This window comes from Procambarus clarkii, chromosome 1, assembly GCF_040958095.1.
Source record: "Procambarus clarkii isolate CNS0578487 chromosome 1, FALCON_Pclarkii_2.0, whole genome shotgun sequence".
Lineage (NCBI taxonomy): Eukaryota > Metazoa > Arthropoda > Malacostraca > Decapoda > Cambaridae > Procambarus > Procambarus clarkii.
In genome coordinates this window covers 50,809,967-50,830,877 of record NC_091150.1, presented here as the reverse complement: position 1 = coordinate 50,830,877, position 20,911 = coordinate 50,809,967, and the positions used below count along the sequence as shown (strand labels likewise).

Genomic DNA, 20,911 nt, shown 5'->3' with positions numbered 1-20,911 from the left:
CCTCGACCAGGCCTCCACCCCCAGGAAGCAGCCCGTGACAGCTGGCTAACACCCAGGTACCTATTTTACTGCTAGGTAACAGGGGCATAGGGTGAAAGAAACTCTGCCCATTGTTTCTCGCCGGCGCCTGGGATCGAACCCAGGACCACAGGATCACAAGTCCAGCGTGCTGTCCGCTCGGCCGACCGGCTCCCCGGTCGGTGAGTGAAGGGGCTGTTGTTAGAGTAGCAAAGAAAGATTAGTTTGCACTTATGAGCAAAGTTTAGTTTCAATTTGTGAATAATGTTTAGCTTGAACTTGTACACAAAGTTGAGTTTGAACTCGTAAGCAAAGTTGAGTTTTAACTCGTAAGCGAAGCTCAGTTAAACTTAAGCAGAGTTAAGTCTGAACTCGAAAGTAAAGCTCGGGTTGAACTCGTAAGCAAGGTTTAGCTCCAGCTTCAGGTAGCGAATAACAGGGAAGAGTAATGGATAAGGAGAGAGAGAGAGAGAGAGAGAGAGAGAGAGAGAGAGAGAGAGAGAGAGAGAGAGAGAGAGAGAGAGAGAGAGAGAGAGAGAGAGAGACGGGGGGGTGGGGTGGGGGAGGGGGGAAAACGTTTAGCATAAATGGTGAGTATGGGAAGAAATCTTGAATGTAAACAACGCTGGTTGAGCCAATGGACAAGACTAAGTATCATACTCATATATCTCCATAATGCTGCTGAGTGTTAGCATGCTGGACCTGCATAATGCTGCTGAGTAAGGAGCAGCATTACCGATGCTAGATCTCCGTGATGCTATTTACTATTTGGATGTAAGTGTCTTCTGATTCTTAATAGAATGTTTCTTCCGGTTTGTGTCTGTGAAATATTGAAATATTATACCATTTGATTCTAGACTACCGAGGTAAGGACACTTGTATTGAGCAGCAGTCGCACCACATAAACACGTGCTGACCTTTCAGCGACACACCTTTAAATGGTAAACGATCACTGAGGAGAAAAACTTGCGAGTGATTAAAACAGTCAACCAACACTGAATAACAAAGAATGCGCAGTTAAACAGCAATTCTGTAAATGATGCAGTATGTCATTCCCCCCCCCCCCAAGCGTTAATTTAGTGAGTGTGTGTGTGTGTGTGTGTGTGTGTGTGCGTGTGTGTGTGTGTGTGTGTGTGTATGTGTGTGTGTGTGTGTGTACTCTTGTAGTATACACGAGTGTATTATATAATTAGGGGGAGTTCCAGGGAAGGTGTATTAGACTAGGGTGTACTCACCTAGCTGGGGTTATAAAGTCGAGATCCGGTGTCTTCCCAGCCACCTGTTTCTCTTCCATTTTAATTTTAAAGCTACTCATTGAATGTTGAAAGTGAGCGATGAAAGTATTTTTGATGGAATAAAAGGCAAGTGTGTGCATGTATCATAATAAAGTACAGGTGTGTGAACCGTGACCTCTGTGGAGCTGGCACTGGAAACTTTTCCTGGCCCCTGGAGGTGTTAGGTCAATATCCCGGGCTTAATTAACACCTTGACACACGCTGGCAAGCGCCTTACCTAAGTGTCCCCTCCCCCAACGAAGCAGTTTTCACGGGTAGAAAACGTGCCCTGCCTCGAGAGCTCGTCCTGAAGCGGCCCCAGGAACATGGTACACAGGAAAGCTGAGACATTCATCTAGAGACTCTAATGTATACGACAATTTTCACTGTGGAAGGTTCTAGCTGGCAGAGGAACACGGGGAGTGGGACATGAAAGTAATAGGTTAATGAGAGCAGCTATATGAGACTTTACGGTCCCATGGTCTCTTAGGTACGCTAAAGTTGTATAGGCCATTGGAGAATACGCTTCAGGGAGGATCGAAGATAAACGCTACGAGTCTTAGGATAACTCCCTCAGACTCTTAATACACCACACCGTGAGACTCCACAGTTATTTAATGCTCTTGAGTTCAAATGGCGAATATATTTTGTACAAGGAAACATATGGAACCAACTGTTGGGGAGTTTGTGGAGTGGGAGAGGAGTGGGACCGTCAATTACATCAATGATTAGACCAATCTGTGATAAGAGCGCGTTAGCCATCAGCAAAAACCAATCAGGTAAAACAGTGTCAAACTGTGAGTTCGAGAATAAGGACCGGGTTGAATCATCAAGCCACGGGGGGACAGTGTCAACTCATCGCAGAGTTAATGGGCGGAGGTGAAAGTTTTCAGGTGGATAACGACGTGAAGACTTCCGTATACTGGACACCTTGAGATGTTGACGAGTTTTTTCTTGGACGTAAATAATTGATGGGAGTAGTTTGAGGGCTGGTGATGGTGGTACTGGTGGTGGTGGTGGTGGTAGTAGTGGTGGTGGTGGAGGTGGTGGTGGTGGTGGTGGTGATGGTGGTAGTGGTGGTGGTGGTGGTGGTGGTGGTACTGATGGTGATGGTGGTAGTAGTGGTGGTGGTGGTGGTGGTGGTGGTGGTGGTGGTGGTGGTGGTACTGGTGGTGATGGAGGTGATGGTTGTAGTAGTGGTGGTGGAGGTAGTGGTGATACTGGTGGTGGTGGTGGTACTGGTGGTGGTGGTGGTGGTACTGGTGCTACTGGTGGTGGTGATGGTGGTGGTAGTGGAGGTGGTGGTGGTGATGGTGGTGGTGGTGGTAGTGGTGGTACTGATGGTGATGGTGGTACTGCTGCTGCTGCTGGTGGTAGTGGTGGTGGTAGCGGTGGGGTGCTTCTGGTGATGATTGTGGTACTACTGAGGGTGGTGGTGATGGTGGTACGGGGGGTAGTGGTAGTGGTGGTCGTGGTGGTGGTGGTGATGGTGATGGTGGTAGTGATAGTGGTGGTGCTGGTGCTGCTGCTGGTGGTAGTGATGTTGGTGATGTTTGTGGTGCTGGTGGTATTTTGAGGACCCATCGTCATGGGTCCTCCAAACACAGCATTTGGGACCCTGGGACCCAACCACAGCATTTGGGACCCTGGGACCCAAATACAGGACCCCTGACAGCACTATTTGGAGGACCTGTGGCGATTCCACGACCCAGAGATGGCTTCTTAAACCTTGCTGGAATCAACCTCACTGAGGACCAAATCATTCTCTTAAATCTGGGTATGAACTGTCACGTTATGTCTAGACCAAGTGAGATGGCACGGAAAGTGGAGTTGGAGATCCTATTTGATGACATATTCGAACTCGAGACGCAAAAGAAGGTTACCACTAAAGACACCTTGCAAGCGGAACTTAATGCAGAAGGAGGAAAGACTCGAGGTAACTACAGAAGCACAATACTGTCCCCCGAGCTTAAAGCGGCAACTAAGAGCCTTCGTGAGAATAAGGAGAGTCGTCAGGAGAGGTGACAAGTCGCCAATATACGTTATTCTTAAAAAAGACGAATATCTGGCAAAAATGAACCTCATATTCTCCGACCAAACTAAATTCCAAAGGGTAACGAAGGACACTACAGCCAAATAGAAAACGGAGGTAAACAGATAGATCGAAACTGTGAACGTCAAGAAATCCGGACTCCACCTGCCAAAAGTTATTGGGGAATACAAAACTGGTTATGCGTATGGGAATGTCAAGACCCACAAGCCTTGAAACCCTCTTCGGCCAATCATCAGCCAGATACCCACACCCACATACAGACTGGCTAAGCGATTCAACTGTTTGCTGACTTCTTATGTACCTTGTGCTATCAGCCTGAAGCCTCCAAAGGAATTTGTTGACTTACTGCGGGGAGTACGGGCCACAGGGATAGGAGTCTCGCTGGATGTAGAGTCACTGTTTACCAACGTACCTGTGGATGGAACGATCGAGATGATATCAGACAGAGTGTATCGTGATCCGGCTTGTACACCTCTTGACATACAAGAAAACATACTAAGGAAGCTACTCCAAACCTGCACTAAAGAGGCACCCTTCTTGAGGGCATATGTATAAGATGGGCACATGTATAAGCAAGTAGATGGGATCGCCATAGGTTCTCCCCTAGGTGTCTTGTTTGCAAACGTCTTCACGGAAAGGAACGGAGGTTTCCGCACTGCAGTCTACACTAAGGAAACAAACATAGGAATGTGCCTCAATGCCAATAGTGACTGCCCAGACAGGTACAAGAGGAGTGTTGTCAACGCTTACGTCGACCAGGCTCTCAGCCACAGCTCAGGATGGAAGCAAGTCGATGAAGAACTCTGTAGGGTAAGGCAGGGCCTAGTCAACAATGGCTTCTCTAACGGTTTTGTTGAAGACGTCATAAAAAGAAAGGTGAAACGCCATGCAATCTCTGAAGAGTCAATCAACACAACACTTGTACCTCTTTTAGACTGTTTTACAGGAACTTCTTTTCGATGTCTCATAAAACGGAGGAAAGTGTCCTGAAAGACATGATTGATAGGAACGTTATCAATACAGACAAAAATCAGAAAATACAATTGACAATTTACTACAAAAACAAAAAAAGGCCAACCTACTCATGAAAAACTCCCTCGACACCAAACAGAACGCCCTGAAGGAAACCAACGTCGTATATGCCTTCACATGCCCGCTTGGGGACTGTAAGCCCCAAAGAACTCAGTATATAGATAGACTACAACGTCTCTTTCAAGGCGATTAACTATGCACAAACAACAGGGCTCCATCAAGGAACATATAATCTCTTCTCACAACCGGACCATCACCAGAAAAATCTTAAAAAGCAACACAGAAATCATCGATAAATACAGCAATAGCCGGAGACTCGACATCAGCGAGGCACTACACATCAAAAGGTCAACACCGGGAATCAACATTCAATTAATGCACAGCTATATTCTACCCACTTCAAGACCCCGAATCAACATAGAAGCAGCAAGAGGAAGTATGGGCCAATAGACCTTCTGCAGTTACTTCCATTCATATGTTTTTCATATCCAGTTTAAACCCATTGTTTCGTGTTCTGGCATAGTCTCCATCACCTCCCCAAAGACTTTTGTACCAAATCACCTCACCCAAAACGAGTATAAGTATGTTGTATTTTATGTGTAAACTAACTCTTTGAAAATGTAATAAGCATTACGAAATGCGTTCAGGCGTCAGACAAGATACAAAGAATGAATTTTGGAGATTTAATTTATCAATTACCCTCGACAGTGAAGAAGAATGTAAGAAATATTGAGAAAATTCGTGTTAGAATTATTAATAATACCCTCTCTGTCATATTCAACAACAACACACACATACACACATACACACATACACACACACACACACACACACACACACACACACACACACACACACACACACACACACACACACACACACACACACACACACAGAAGCAAGGAAGAGGCGCAGGGCGAGAGGGGAAAACCAGGAAGTCACAGCTCCCAACACAACACCCCCAGAGGCGAGGGGGGAACCCACAACCAGCTACCCAGTAACACCAGAAGGGAGGACAACCCCGCCTCCCTCCTCTGCATAGAAAACCCCCCTACCCCAAACCCTCCCTGCCCCCACTCAAAAGTTCAGCCAAATCTCCCTCCCCCCACACCCAATCCCCACCCTTCTACCCCTCCCCTCCTCCCGAGTCCTCCCTCCCCCCCTTTCCTTCCCGTCCTCCCTCCCCTTTCACCCCATACCCTCCCTGTCCCTCCCCCTTCACTGGATCCCCCGCCCCTCATTCCAGTATCCTCTGAGATCCTGTTACCCACCTCACAGGTCCTCACACCCATGGAACAGCCTCCCCCACCAGCAGAACACTCACCAAGGAGGCGATTTGAGAAGGGACAGAAGAAAGTGAGCCTCAAAGCGATGTACACTAACATAGATGGAATTACAAATAAAGCAAATGAGCTTGGAGAACTGGTACTAGAGGAAAACTCAGACATAATAGCCCTCACAGAAACAAAGATCACGAAAACAATAACAAATGCAGTGTTTCCACAGGACTATTATGTTATGCGGAAAGAGAGGGAAGGAAGAGGTGGGGGTGGTGTAGCTCTGCTGGTAAGAAAAGGCTGGGATTTTGAGGAGATGGATATTCAGGGCTGTGAAGGTTTCAGTGACTATATAGCAGGTACTGTAACAAATGGAGGGAAAAAAATTATAGTCGCAGTCATATATAATCCACCACCAAATGACAGAAGACCTAGACAGGAATATGATAGAAACAACATGGCCACCATTAACATAATAGAAAGAGCAGCTTCTGTTGCTAGCAGGAATGGATCTGGACTACTAATAATGGACATATACAGAGAGGAGGTATTTAGTGTGGTCATACAGACACACGTCTCATTGGAGAGACCAAGTAACAGTAACGTAGAGGGAACAAATAACTCAACTCACATGTACGAAATGGAATGAATGCGATGACATTTCGATCCATCTTGGACTGTTTTATATAATCAAATTCAGGGCCATAGTGCCCGGACTAAGGTTCAGGTTGGGCATAATAAGTATGAGAGACAGTTCAACAGGCCGGCGTCTATGGAGAGCAGGGGCAGGAAATATAATTTGGGATGAAAATCGAACATTTGGATGATTTTCATCCCAAACATAACGGAAGATAACTTAGTTCGTGTCGGCGAATTTGACCCCATATTGTGAATGTAAATCTGTCATTAAGATTACGGCCAGTTCACCAAAGTCTTGGAGAAGAGGAGAGGCACCACCAGTAGCAGAGGAAGCCAAAGGAGTGTCTGGGGGACCAGCTTTCTACGAAGTGCGCAAATTTAACCGAGCACCAAGTTTGACTTAAAGAAGCCGAAGGGCATGAGTAAGATTAATATGGTCAGAAATAAAGGAAAGGAAAAGCTCAATGTTTCTTGTGTTGGGAGCAACGTTAAGACGAAACAAAGTTCATTACATTTACAGTTGGAGAAGATTTTAAAAATATTTGGGAGAGCCAAGAAGGAAGAATGTTGTGTGACTCTCAAAATGTGATATATGGACATTGGACACCAGTATCATCTTCGCTGGTACTGGGGAGCTTGTACTGGTGTTATCGTACTGGGGAGCTGATCACAACTAATGATCGCTATCAATATAACCTGTATGTATGTGGCACCTACAGGCCCACAGATTATATTGATATCGGGTTCCTCGTTGAGTGGTTTCTCCCGACAAAGTGATTCGCTCACGTCTCATCCAATTACCGTCACGGAACTACACTGCGGTAGTATTAACTGGTCCATTTTAAGTAGGAGCGTGGCACTGTGATCAGTTCACAGCTGCTGCTCCAGCCACTAATATGCTGAGTAGTTCAGTGAAGAGTGAGGAACCTGCAAAGTCTTGACACTCAAGATGATGACTGAGCATCAACCAGTTCCCTTACCTAACAGGTCGCCTTTTGACCATAATCGACCACTCCGTTAAAAATCTGAAGTATTAATACCAATTTTAAGCACCATATATTTTATATTTTCCATCCATCGGTCTCGACTGGGTTGGCATGTCTCTGGGTAGGCAAAACAGTGACTTTGTACTTAATTGAGTATCGAGAGATCGAGCTCCGGGCTTAGCGAGAGCTGAGGCAAGATTGAAAGCGCTAATGAGACACCAAAATAGAGCAGTGTTAATTGGGATAACAAACAGCCTTGTTGACTGGGTTCTTGGTACATGGGTCTTGTGAAGTATATAACCTTTGCCTTCCCTGTGAGTAGTTTATTTACTTCTGTGTATCTGTTGAGTTAATGAGTGTGAGGAAAACACCTAAACCTGTAAAATGTCGCCAATTTCATGTGTTTATTAACCCTGTGTCTATATACATCTACTTTGAATCAGATAACTTCACACTACCTCCCGCCACCTCCTCCCTCCCTCACATTCTATATCTCGCCGCCTCACTCCCTCACACTTTTCGGGATATTCATGCCTGTGCCACCTTTAGGGTGACTTAATCCTAATCAATCCCACACACTCTCCCACTCATCTCCTCACTCTCTCTCACAAACACTACACCACGCTTCCTCATTCCCTCACACTCTACCTCTTGTCTCCTCTCTCCTCATAATCTACCTGTAGCCCCTCACACACTTCCTCCAGTCTCCCTCAGAAATTTCCTTCCATTTCCTATATACTTCCAAGTATTCAGTAGGAGCAATACATGTATTTACCGTGACCTAATCTTTACATGCTCCATCATATTTCTATTAACGAAAGAAAAGGTATTGCCATTTAAGTAATATATGTTTTCAACAAATTCTTAGTAGTCCCCCATGGCGAAGTGGTATGACACTCGCCTGGCGTTTGGCAAGCGCTTTGGCCTGGGTTCATATCCTGGCCAGGGAGGATTTACTTGGCGCCAATCCTTAACTGTAGCCTCTGTTCACCCAGCAGTGCATGGGTACCTGGTTGTTAAACGATTTGGCGGGTCGTATTCCGGGGAAAATTAGGATTAAGTACCTGCCTGAAACGCTATAGGAGCTAGTGGCTTTACAAGAATGTAAGAACTCTCATATATAAAAGTTAAAAACAAAAAATAATGAAATTATTGGCATTAGAGTTATATAACGGTAATTATACAGATTCAAATTATATAGATTCTCATTGAAAACAAAGTATTGAGAGAATTATATATTTGTGTTGTGATAATACTTTAGCATTTAACTTTTTTTTTTAATAATGAGTGTTGATTAAATGAAGTCAGATGAGGACGATATTATTTATTATTAAATTTAGTTTCGTGTCTTGCTTAATACTTTAGTGTTACTCTGACAGTTTTCGGTCAGTTTTCAGTCACATTACACTGACAGTTCCTGTATAGTCTGATCCGGACTATGATCTGATAGCCACACACTGATCAGAGCAGAATAGCGGCCTGTAGTCAGTGTTTGATCAATGGCCCCCAGCGTTAGATTAGTTGCCTTCACTTAAGGCCAATAATTGACTCTGGGGCAGTGGTCAGTGTTAGATCAGAGACCTGTTGTCAATGTTGGACCAGTAACCTACACTCACTGCCAGATCAGAAGAAGAGAATTTTCACATTTAATTGGAGTTGCAGATTCTTAAGAATCAAGCTACAGAGCGAAGAAATACTTCAACTGATGACGATGAAATAGCAAGACAAACTAATATATATATATATATATATATATATATATATATATATATATATATATATATATATGTCGTACCTAGTAGCCAGAACTCACTTCTCAGCCTACTATGCAAGGCCAAATTTGCCTAGTAAGCCAAGTTTTCATGAATTAATTGTTTTTCGACTACCTAACCTACCTAACCTAACCTAACCTAACTTTTTCGGCTACCTAACCAAACCTAACCTATAAAGATAGGTTAGGTTAGGTTAGGTAGGGTTGGTTAGGTTCGGTCATATATCTACGTTAATTTTAACTCCAATAAAAAAATATTGACCTCATACATAATAAAATGGGTAGCTTTATCATTTCATAAGAAAAAAATTAGAAAAAATATATTAATTCAGGAAAACTTGGCTTATTAGGCAAATCGGGCCTTGAATAGTAGGCCAAAAAGTGAGTTCTGGCTACTAGGTACGACATATATATATATATATATATATATATGTCGTACCTAATAGCCAGAACGCACTTCTCAGCCTACTATTCAAGGCCCGATTTGCCTAATAAGCCAAGTTTTCATGAATTAATGTTTTTTCGTCTACCTAACCTAACCTAACCTAGCTTTTTTTAGCTACCTAACCTAACCTTACCTATAAATATAGGTTAGGTTAGGTTAGGTAGGGTTGGTTAGGTTCGGTCATATATCTACGTAAATTTTAACTCCAATAAAAAAAAATTGACCTCATATATAGAGAAAAGGGTTGCTTTATCATTTCATAAGAAAAAAATTATAGTAAATATATTAATTCAGGAAAACTTGGCTTATTAGGCAAATCGGGCCTTGAATAGTAGGCTGAGAAGTGAGTTCTGGCTATTAGGTACGACATATATATATATATATATATATATATATATATATATATATATATATATATATATATATATATATATGTCGTACCTAGTAGCCAGAACGCACTTCTCAGCCTACTATGCATGGCCCGATTTGCCTAATAAGCCAAGTTTTCCTGAATTAATATATTTTTTCTAATTTCTTTCTTATGAAATGATAAAGCTACCCATTTCATTATGTATGAGGTCAATTTTTTTTTATTGGAGTTAAAATTAACGTAGATATATGACTGAACCTAACCAACCCTACCTAACCTAACCGAACCTATCTTTATAGGTTAGGTTTGGTTAGGTAGCCGAAAAAGTTAGGTTAGGTTAGGTTAGGTAGGTTAGGTAGTCGAAAAACAATTAATTCATGAAAACTTGGCTTATTAGGCAAATCGGGCCTTGCATAGTAGGCTGAGAAGCGCGTTCTGGCTACTAGGTACGACATATATATATATATATATATATATATATATATATATATATATATATATATATATATATATATATATATATGTCGTACCTAGTAGCCAGAACGCACTTCTCAGCCTACTATACAAGGCCCGATTTGCCTAATAAGCCAAGTTTTCATGAATTATTTGTTTTTCGACTACCTAACCTACCTAACCTTACCTAACCTAACTTTTTCGGCTACCTAACTTAACCTAACCTATAAAGATAGGTTAGGTTAGGTTAGGTAGGGTTGGTTAGGTTCGGTCGTATATCTACGTTAATTTTAACTCCAATAAAAAAAAATTGACCTCATATAGAATGAAATGGGTAGCTTTATCATTTCATAAGAAAAAAATTAGAGAAAATATATTACTTCAAGAAAACTTGGCTTATTAGGCAAATCGGGCCATGCATAGTAGGCTGAGAAGTGCGTTCTGGCTACTAGGTACGACATATATATATATATATATATATATATATATATATATATATATATATATATATATATATATATATATATATGTCGTATCTAGTAGCCAGAATGCACTTCTCAGCCTACTATGCAAGGCCCAATTTGCCTAATAAGCCAAGTGTTCATGAATTAATTGTTTTTCGACTACCTAACCTAACCTAACGTTTTCGGCTACCTAACCTAACCTAGAAAGATAGGTTAGGTTAGGTTAGGTAGGGTTGGTTAGGTTCGGTCATATATCTACGTTAATTTTAACTCCAATAAAAAAATTGACCTCATACATAATGAAATGGGTAGCTTTATTATTTCATAAGAAAAAATTTAGAGAAAATATATTATTTCAGGAAAACTTGGCTTATTAGGCAAATCGGGCCTTGCATAGTAGGCTGAGAAGTGCGTTCTGGCTACTAGGTACGACATATATATATATATATATATATATATATATATATATATATATATATATATATATATATATATATATGTCGTACCTAGGTACGACATATATGTACGACGTATACGTACGACATATACGTACGACGTACGTATATGTCGTACTAGGTACGACATATATATATATATATATATATATATATATATATATATATATATATATATATATATATATATATAACTGAAAACTCACACCCCAGAAGTGACTCGAACCCATACTCCCAGAAGCAACGCAACTGGTATGTACAAGACGCCTTAATCCACTTGACCATCACGACCGGACATAATGAGGTGATAGCCGAGGCTATCACCTCATTATGTCCGGTCGTGATGGTCAAGTGGATTAAGGCGTCTTGTACATACCAGTTGCGTTGCTTCTGGGAGTATGGGTTCGAGTCACTTCTGGGGTGTGAGTTTTCAGTTGCATATTGTCCTGGGGACCATTCAGGCTTGTTCGCATTTGTGTTCCTCACGTGTGCCCCAAAGAATGAGGTGATTTGGTAAAATGCTATGCCCAAGATTACTATCCGAGTGCCGGCGGTGGGGTGGTTCAAATAGCCTCGGCTATCACCTCATTATGTCCGGTCGTGATGGTCAAGTGGATTAAGGCGTCTTGTACATACCAGTTGCGTTGCTTCTGGGAGTATGGGTTCGAGTCACTTCTGGGGTGTGAGTTTTCAGTTGCATATTGTCCTGGGGACCATTCAGGCTTGTTCGCATATATATATATATATATATATATATATATATATATATATGCGGAAAATCCACAGAGAAATATGAAAGGAGGTGAACGTTTCGGCTTTGTTAAAGCCTTTGTCAACACCAGACTGACTAAGGAGAAGGGAGAAGGGTAGGATATATAGGCCGACACCTGACCAACCCATCCCTAGGGTTGGTCAGGTGTAATTAACCAAAAAAGGTATAGCTTAGCTTAGAATGGTCAAAGAGGATTAAGCGGTCAGAGAATAAGGATGAAAGATTAAAGAAAAGCCTCATGAACACACAATATATGAATATACAATTATAATGAGACATTGTAAGCCTCTCTATCAGAGTTGTTTCTTAAACTGTTGTGCAATATTATAACTTAAAAATGGATCAAGTTTGTACATTCCAGTACTAACATTAAGAAGATTTGGACACTGACTGATTAGAGCAGACTCAATCAAATTCCGTTCCACGAAATCCCCACAATTGGTAATGGTTTTTGCCCCATTCCAGTTAATATTGTGATCGCATAAACTCGTATGTAGATACAATGCATTAGACGTTTGGGCAGTTCTTATACTATAAGCATGTTGTGACAACCGCAATTGAAAGGACTTTCCTGTTTGTCCAAGGTACACAGAATCACAATCATTGCAGGGAATCGAATACACACAACCTGCTGTATCAGGGGAGTTTTTTATTAAATTGGATTTGATCGTACTATTAGTAAACACCAAATTTATATTAAGTTTCTTAAAAATCAGAGACAATTTTTCAAGTCCACTCGCATAAGGTACCACCGATGAGTTAATAATTTTTGGTTTCGCCTTAGGGACGTGATTATAAAACGTACGCTTGGCTTGTACAAACGAGAAATCCAAAAACCTCTTAGGATATTGTAAACTCTTCCCAATTTCATATATTTTAGCAATCTCTTCATCAAAAAACTCAGGGCTGCAAATCCTCAAAGCTCGTAGAAACATTCCTGAAAATACTGCCTGTTTAACTTTACTGTGATGATTCGAATAAAAATGAACATACGACCCCACGTTGGTAGGTTTCCTATACACATTAAATTTGAACTTTCTAGTGACTCTATGAATCATAATGTCCAAAAACGAAAGAGTACCATTTTCCTCAGTTTCACAAGTGAATTTTATTGAAGGTACCAAAGAATTGAGTTCATTAAGAAAAACTATCTGGTCTTTGTTGCACGGCCATAAGCACAAAATATCATCAACATACCTAAACCAAACTACATTAGCCGGGATAATCCTGGATAAGATTTTTGTTTCAAAGAATTCCATATACAAATTGCTTAAAACTGGGGACAGGGGATTGCCCATCGCCATACCAAATGTTTGTTTGAAAAATTTTCCATTAAAACTAAAATAATTGTCTTTTATACACAATTTAATAAGTTCCAATACTTTATTGGTCTGCAAGCTCAAATTATATTTAGGCAGTTCCTCACGTAGAAATTCTAACAGATCATCAACAGGAACTTTAGTGAATAAAGAGGTCACATCGAAACTTATAAGTTTAAAATCAAAATTTAAATTCAGTGTGGATAGCTTATTAACTAAGTCCACATTGTTTGTCAAGTGTGAGTTGGAAATAGTACCAACTATAGGGGACAAAACTTTGACTAACCACTTAGAGAGTTTATAAGCCGCCGAACCAATTGAACTAATAATCGGCCTTGCCGGATTATATGGCTTATGAGTTTTTATAAGACCATACATGTAAGGAAGAGAGGGGGATCGACTTGTTAGCCTAGATATCAACTCTTTATCGCCTTTACACACAGTTTTAAGAGTTTTGTTAAAATGTGCAATCACTTTTTCAGTAGGATCTCTGTTAACCAATAGATAAGTATCCCTGTCTTCCAAGAGTAACTCCATTTTTCGGACATAGTCATCTTTATTCATAATAACTACTGCATTTGACTTATCAGCCTTGGTAATATGTAATGAACTATCTTTTTTGAGATTTTTGAACGCATGAACAAATCGACTTGGACAATTAGGAACAGAATTGTTAAGTAAAACGCCATACATCATACCTTTGCACACATTAATATCTTCAACTGAGACATTGCTATACTTTTCAAGATTGCTGAAACCTTTGGCAATATCCACATAATTGACTGTTCCGTTAGATGTGGCAAAGCTCAGGCCATATCCTAATGCAGTAATCGTGTCATTATCAAGCTGTCTATCCGAGAGGTTTATAACAAAAACCCGGTTGGAGTGTTTATTCCAGTCACTTTGTTGAATAAGTTTCTTTAATTTGAAATCAAGTTTAGTACTCACCTTCGTCGTCAATTGATCGTCAATTGCATATATATATATATATATATATATATATATATATATATATATATATATATATATATATATATGTCGTACCTAGTAGCCAGAACGCACTTCTCAGCCTACTATGCAAGGCCCGATTTGCCTAATAAGCCAAGTTTTCATGAATTAATTGTTTTTCGGCAACCTAACCTACCTAACCTAACCTAACCTAACTTTTTCCGCTACCTAACCTAACCTAACCTATAAAGATAGGTTAGGTTAGGTTAGGTAAGGTTGGTTAGGTTCGGTCATATATCTAGGTTAATTTTAACTCTAATAAAAAAAATTGACCTCATACATAATGAAATGGGTAGGTTTATCATTTCATAAGAAAAAAATTAGATAAAATATATTATTTCAGGAAAACTTGGCTTATTAGGCCAATCGGGCCTTGAATAGTAGGCCGAGAAGTGCGTTCTGGCTACTAGGTACGACATATATATATATATATATATATATATATATATATATATATATATATATATATATATATATATATATATATATATATATATATATATATAACTGAAAACTCACACCCCAGAAGTGACTCGAACCCATACTCCCAGGAGCAACCACAACTGGTATGTACAGGGACGCCTTAATCCGCTTGACCATCACGACCGGACATAAGGAAGTGATAGCCGAGGCTATTTGAACCACTTCCCCGCCGGCACTGGTTTTCAGTTGTATATAGTCCTGGGGACCATTCAGGCTTGTTTGCATTTGTGTTCCTCACGTGTGCCCCAAAGAATGAGGTGATTTGATAAAATGCTATGCCCAAGATTACCATCCGAGTGCCGGCGGGGAAGTGGTTCAAATAGCCTCGGCTATCACTTCCTTATGTCCGGTCGTGATAGTCAAGCGGATTAAGGCGTCCCTGTACATACCAGTTGTGGTTGCTCCTGGGAGTATGGGTTCGAGTCACTTCTGGGGTGTGAGTTTTCAGTTGTATATAGTCCTGGGGACCATTCAGGCTTGTTTGCATATATATATATATATATATATATATATATATATATATATATACATATATATATATATATATATATATATATATATGTATATATATATATATATATATATATATATATATATATATATATATTTATATATATATATAAAATAAAAAATTGACCTCATACATAATGAAATGAGTAGCTTTATCATTTCATAAGAAAAAAAATAGAGAAAATACATTAATTCAGGAAAACTTGACTTATTAGGCAAATCGGGCCATGCATAGTAGGCTGAGAAGTGCGTTCTGGCTACTAGGTACGACATATATATATATATATATATATATATATATATATATATATATATATATATATATATATATATATATATATATACATATATACATATATATATATATATATATATATATATATATATATATATATATATATATATATATATATATATATAAATTTTAATTTATTTAATATATATAACAGAATTTTTACAACTTTTTTCCCGCTCATGCAACATTTTAACAACGTAATAACGTTTACCAAAAAATAAACCTCTCTGAATGCATTGTTTATTTACTGGGAAATATAATAAATGAGTTATATCGGTTGGTCTCTGGATAACAAGCGGGAGTGTTCCGGAGACCATAATGGAGAGCTCACCTTACTGGAGGACACAGGAGATGGAATTCATTAGCGTCCAGGGACATGGGGCTGACCCCTAGAGGGACCACTCGTTATCAGGGGCACCAACGCCACGTCCTCGCCCTTGTGGAGAAATCTCTGTAAATCTGTCACCTGGGGTTAATTAATAATGCAAATGAAAGCGTTATATTGTCATTACCATAATGATGAAGGGGGAGTGGATTGAGGCCAGCTGGATGGGGAGGAGTGAGGGAGGCCAGCTTAATGGGAGATGGGTAAGTGGGGAAGGCCACTTTAATGGGGGGAGGACTGTTTGATGGGTGAGGGAAGTGGGAGAGGCTAGTTTGATGGGCGTGAGGGATGTCTGCTTGATAGAAGGGGAAATTAATGTGGATGGTCAGCGTGGCGGGAAGGGGAAGTAGGCGAGGCCAGAGTGGCAGGGATGGGGCGTAGGGGAAGTGGGTGACGCCAACTTGATGGAGAAGGAGAATAGGGAAGGTCATCTTTCAGGTTAGTGTGTGTGTGTGTGTGTGTGTGTGTGTGTGTGTGTGTGTGTGTGTGTGTGTGTGTGTGTGTGTGTGTGTGTGTGTGTGTGTGCGCGCGTGTGTCTGTGAACTCACGTAGTTGTGCTTGCGGGGGTTGAGCTTTGGCTCTTTGATCCCGCCTCTCAACTGTCAATCAACTGGTGTACAGGTTCCTGAGCCTACTGGGCTCTATTATATCTACATTTAAAACTGTGTATGGAATCAGCCTCCACCACATCACTGCCTAATGCATTCCATTTGTTAACTACTTTGACACTAAACAAATTTTTTCTAATGTTTTTGTGGCTCATTAGGGACTAAGTTTCCACCTGTGTCCCCTTGTTCGTGTTCCACTCGTGCTAAAGAGTTTGTCTTTGTCCACACTGTCAATTCCCCTGAGAATATTGAAGGTGGTTATGATATCTCTCCTTAATCTTCTGTCTTCCAGGTACGTGAGTTTGAGCTCCTTTAGCCTTTCCTCGTAGCTCACTCCTCTCAATTCCGGGTCGAGTCTGGTGGCATACCGCTGAACTTTCTCTAACTTTGTCTTGTGTTTAACTACATATGGACTCTAAGCTGGAGCTGCATATTCCAGGATTGGTCTGACATCTGACGGTCTGAAGCGCCTGACAGCTGAGTGGACAGCGCTTCGGATTCGTAGTTCTGAGGTTCCGGGTTGTATCCCCGGTGGAGGCGGAGACAAATGGGCAAAATGTTTCTTTCATTCTGATGCCCCTGTTACATAGCAGAAAATAGGTACCTGGGAGTTAGACAGCTGCTACGGGCTGCTTCCTGGGGGTGTGTAACAGAGTGGAGGCCTGGTCGAGGACCGGGTCACGTGGACACTAAGCCCTGAAATCATCTCAAGATAACCTCAAGATAACATCAAGACATAAGTTGTATACAAGGTCCTGAACGATTCCTTACATAAGTTTCTAAAGGCAGTTTTTATGTTGGCCAGTCTAGCATATACCGCTGATGATATCCTTTTGATGTGGGCCTCTGGGGATAGGTTCAGTGTGATATCAACCACCATATTTCTCTGTCCATATGACTCTTGCAGGATTTCACCTCCCAGATGATACCTTGTGTTCAGGCTTCTGCTCCCTTCGCCTAATTTCATTACTTTGCACTTTCCTGAATTGAACTTTAGTAGTCACTTTCTAGACCATTTCTCCAACTTATCCAGGTCGTCCTGTAGTCTCTGTCTATCATTATTTGTCTTGATTCTTCTCATAATTTTTGCATCATCAGCAAACATGGAGAGGAATGAGTCTATACCCTCCGGAAGATCGCTTATATGTATTAGAAACAGGATGGGGTCCAAGTACCGAGCCCTGTGGGACTTAGCTGGTGACATCTCGCCACTCTGATGTCCCCCTCCCCCCCTCACAGTTACTCGCTGTTTCCTGTTGCTAAGATACTCCCTTATCCACTGGAGCACCTTACCTTTTACTCATGCCTGTTGCTCCAACTTTCGTAACTGCCTCTTATGGGATACTGTGTCAAAAGCTTTATGACAGTCCAAGAAAATGCAGTCTGCCCCACCCTTCTCTTTCTTGCCTAATATTTGTTGCTTGGTCATAGAATTCTATTTAACCTGTGAGGAACGATTTACCATCTCTGAACCCATGCTGGTGGTGTGTTACAAAGCTATCTCCCTCCAGATGCGCTACGAGCCTTTTTCTACCAATCTTCTGAAAGATGAGTGTGTGTGTGTTTGTGTGTGTGTGTGTGTGTGTGTGTGTGTGTGTGTGTGTGTGTGTGTGTGTGTGTGTGTGTATATGTGTGTGTGTGTGTGTGTGTGTGTGTGTGTGTGTGTGTGTGTGTGTGTGTGTGTGTGTGTGTGTGTGTGTGTGTGTGTGTGTGTGTGTGTTTACTAGTTGTGTTGTGTTTTTACGGGGGTAGAGCTTTGCTCTTTCGGCCCGCCTCTCAACTGTCAATCAATCAACTGTTTACTAACTACTTTTTTTTTTTTCACCACACTTCTCCACTTTTCTCCTTCTCTTTTTCTTTTTTTTTTTTTGTGTGTGTGTATGTGTGTGTGTGTGTGTGTGTGTGTGTGTGTGTGTGTGTGTGTGTGTGTGTGTGTGTGTGTGTGTGTGTGTGTGTGTGTATGTGCATTTGTATGTGTGTTTGTGTGTGTGTGTGTGTGTGTGTGTGTGTGTGTGTGTGTGTGTGTGTGTGTGTGTGTGTGTGTGTGTGTGTGTGTGTGTGTGTGTGTGTGTATACTCTCTCAGTTGAGCTTGCGGGGGGTTGAGCTTCGGTTCATATATCCCGCCACTCAACAGTCAGTCTACTGGTGTACAGATTCCTGAGCTTCTCGAGCTCTATCATATTTACATTTGAAACTGTGTATGGAGTCAGCCTCCACCACATCACTTCCTAATGCATTCCATTTACTAACTACTCTGACACTGACAAAGATCTATCTAATGTCTCTGTGGCTCATTTGGGTACTCAGTTCCACCTGTGTCCCCTTGTGCGTGTACCACCCGTGTAAAATAATCCATCCTTGTCTACCCTGTCATTTCTCCTGAGAATTTTGTATGTGGTGATCATGTCTCTCCGAGCTCTCCTGTCTTCCAATGATGTGAGGTGCAGCTCACGTAGCCTTTCCTTGCAACTATGCCTCTTAGTTCTGGGTTTAGCCTAGTGGCATTCTTCTGAACTTTTTCCAGCTTATTCTTGTGCTTAACAAATTACGGACTCATTGCTGGGGCCGCATATTCATGGATTGGTCTTATAGACGTGGCATACAAGGTTCTACAGAATTCCTTACACAGGTTTCTGAAGGCAGTTCTGATGTAAGCCAGCCTGGCATACGTTTTTAATGTTATTATTTTGATGTGGGCTTCAGGAGACAGGTTTGGCGTGATATCAACTCCAAGACCTTTCTCTCTGTTCGATTCACGAAGGACTTCAATCGGTATCCTGTGTATGGCATCTTATTTCATCTGGCTATTTTCATTACCTTACATTTACTTGGGTTGAACGTTAGCAGGCCATATGTTGGACCATTCCTTCAGTTTGTCTACGTAATCTCGTAGCCTTATAATGTCAGCCTCCGTCTTAATCCTCCTCATAATTTTTGCATTTATCAGCAAACATTCAGAGGAATGAATTTATTCCCTCTGAGAGATCATTTACTTATATCAGAAAAGTATAGGTCCAAGGACTGATCCTTGTGGGACTCCATTCGTGACGCCTCGCAACTCCGAGACCTCACCCCTCACAGTGACTCGCCTTTTCTGTTGCTTAGGTACTCCTTTATCCAATGGAGTACCTTCCCTTTCACTCCTGCCTGCATCTCCAGTTTGTGCACTAGTCTCTTATGTATTACTGTGTCAAAGGCTTTCTAGCAATCCAAAAATATGCAGTCTGCCCACCGCTCTCTTTCTTGCCTGATTTTTGTTGCGTGGTCGTAGAATTCAATTACTTCTTTGAGGCATGATTGCCATCCCTGAACACATGCTGATGCTGTGTTACAAAGTTCTTTCGCTCCAGATGTTCCTCTAACTTTCATCGTATAATCTTCTCCATCATCTTGCATGGTATGCAAGTTAGGGACACTGGCCTGTAGTTCAGTGCCTCCTGTCTATCACCCTTCTTGTATCTCGGGACTACATTAGCTATCTTCCAAATGTTTGGCAGTTCACCTGTTACCATTGATTTGTTATACACCATGGAGAGTGGCATAGTGTGTGTGTGTGTGTGTGTGTGTGTGTGTGTGTGTGTGTGTGTGTGTGTGTGTGTGTGTGTGTGTGTGTGTGTGTGTGTGTGTGTGTACTCACCTAGTTGTACTCACCTAGTTGTGTTTGCGGGGGTTGAGCTCTGGCTCTTTGGTCCCGCCTCTCAACCGTCAATCAACAGGTGTACAGATTCCTGAGCCTATCGGGCTCTGTCATATCTACACTTGAAACTGTGTATGGAGTGAGCCTCCACCACATCACCCCCTAATGCATTCCATTTGTCAACCACTCTGACACTAAAAAAGTTCTTTCTAATATCTGTGTGTGTGTGTGTGTGTGTGTGTGTGTGTGTGTGTGTGTGTGTGTGTGTGTGTGTGTGTGTGTACTCCATTAACACAGTTTCAAGGGTAGATATGGGCCCAGTAGGCCCAGGAACCTGTACATCAGTTGACTGACACACACACACGCACATTTTGCCACTTTGTCCTATAATTCCAAAAAGTTGGTCAAGCAATATTTTAAACTGCTGAATCCATGTTGATGCTTGGAAGCAAAATTTGTATGTTCTAAAATCTAAATGGTCGATGAGCTTTCTTTTGTTTAGCCCCTCTAATATCTTACAGGGAATACTTGTTATCGATACCGGTCTGTAGTTCAGTGGCTCCTGTCTTCCTCCTGTCAGGTATGTAGGTACCACATGAGCCACTTTCCACATGTCAGATTCCTCCATTTCCAGTGAGGAGTTGAAGAACATAGCC

General features: G+C 41.3%; 1 protein-coding gene across 1 annotated transcript in view; it reads left to right on the top strand.

Annotated features, from left to right (window-relative positions):
* Nucleotides 1–3,104: 3,104 nt before the first annotated feature.
* LOC123770758 (cytadherence high molecular weight protein 1-like) overlaps nt 3,105–20,911 on the top strand; it is a 53,257-nt gene continuing 35,450 nt past the window's right edge. Inside the window, exon 1 of the mRNA XM_069322475.1 lies at nt 3,105–3,228. Within this exon, the coding sequence (XP_069178576.1) occupies nt 3,105–3,228 (124 nt within the window). The remainder of the gene's footprint in view (nt 3,229–20,911) is intronic.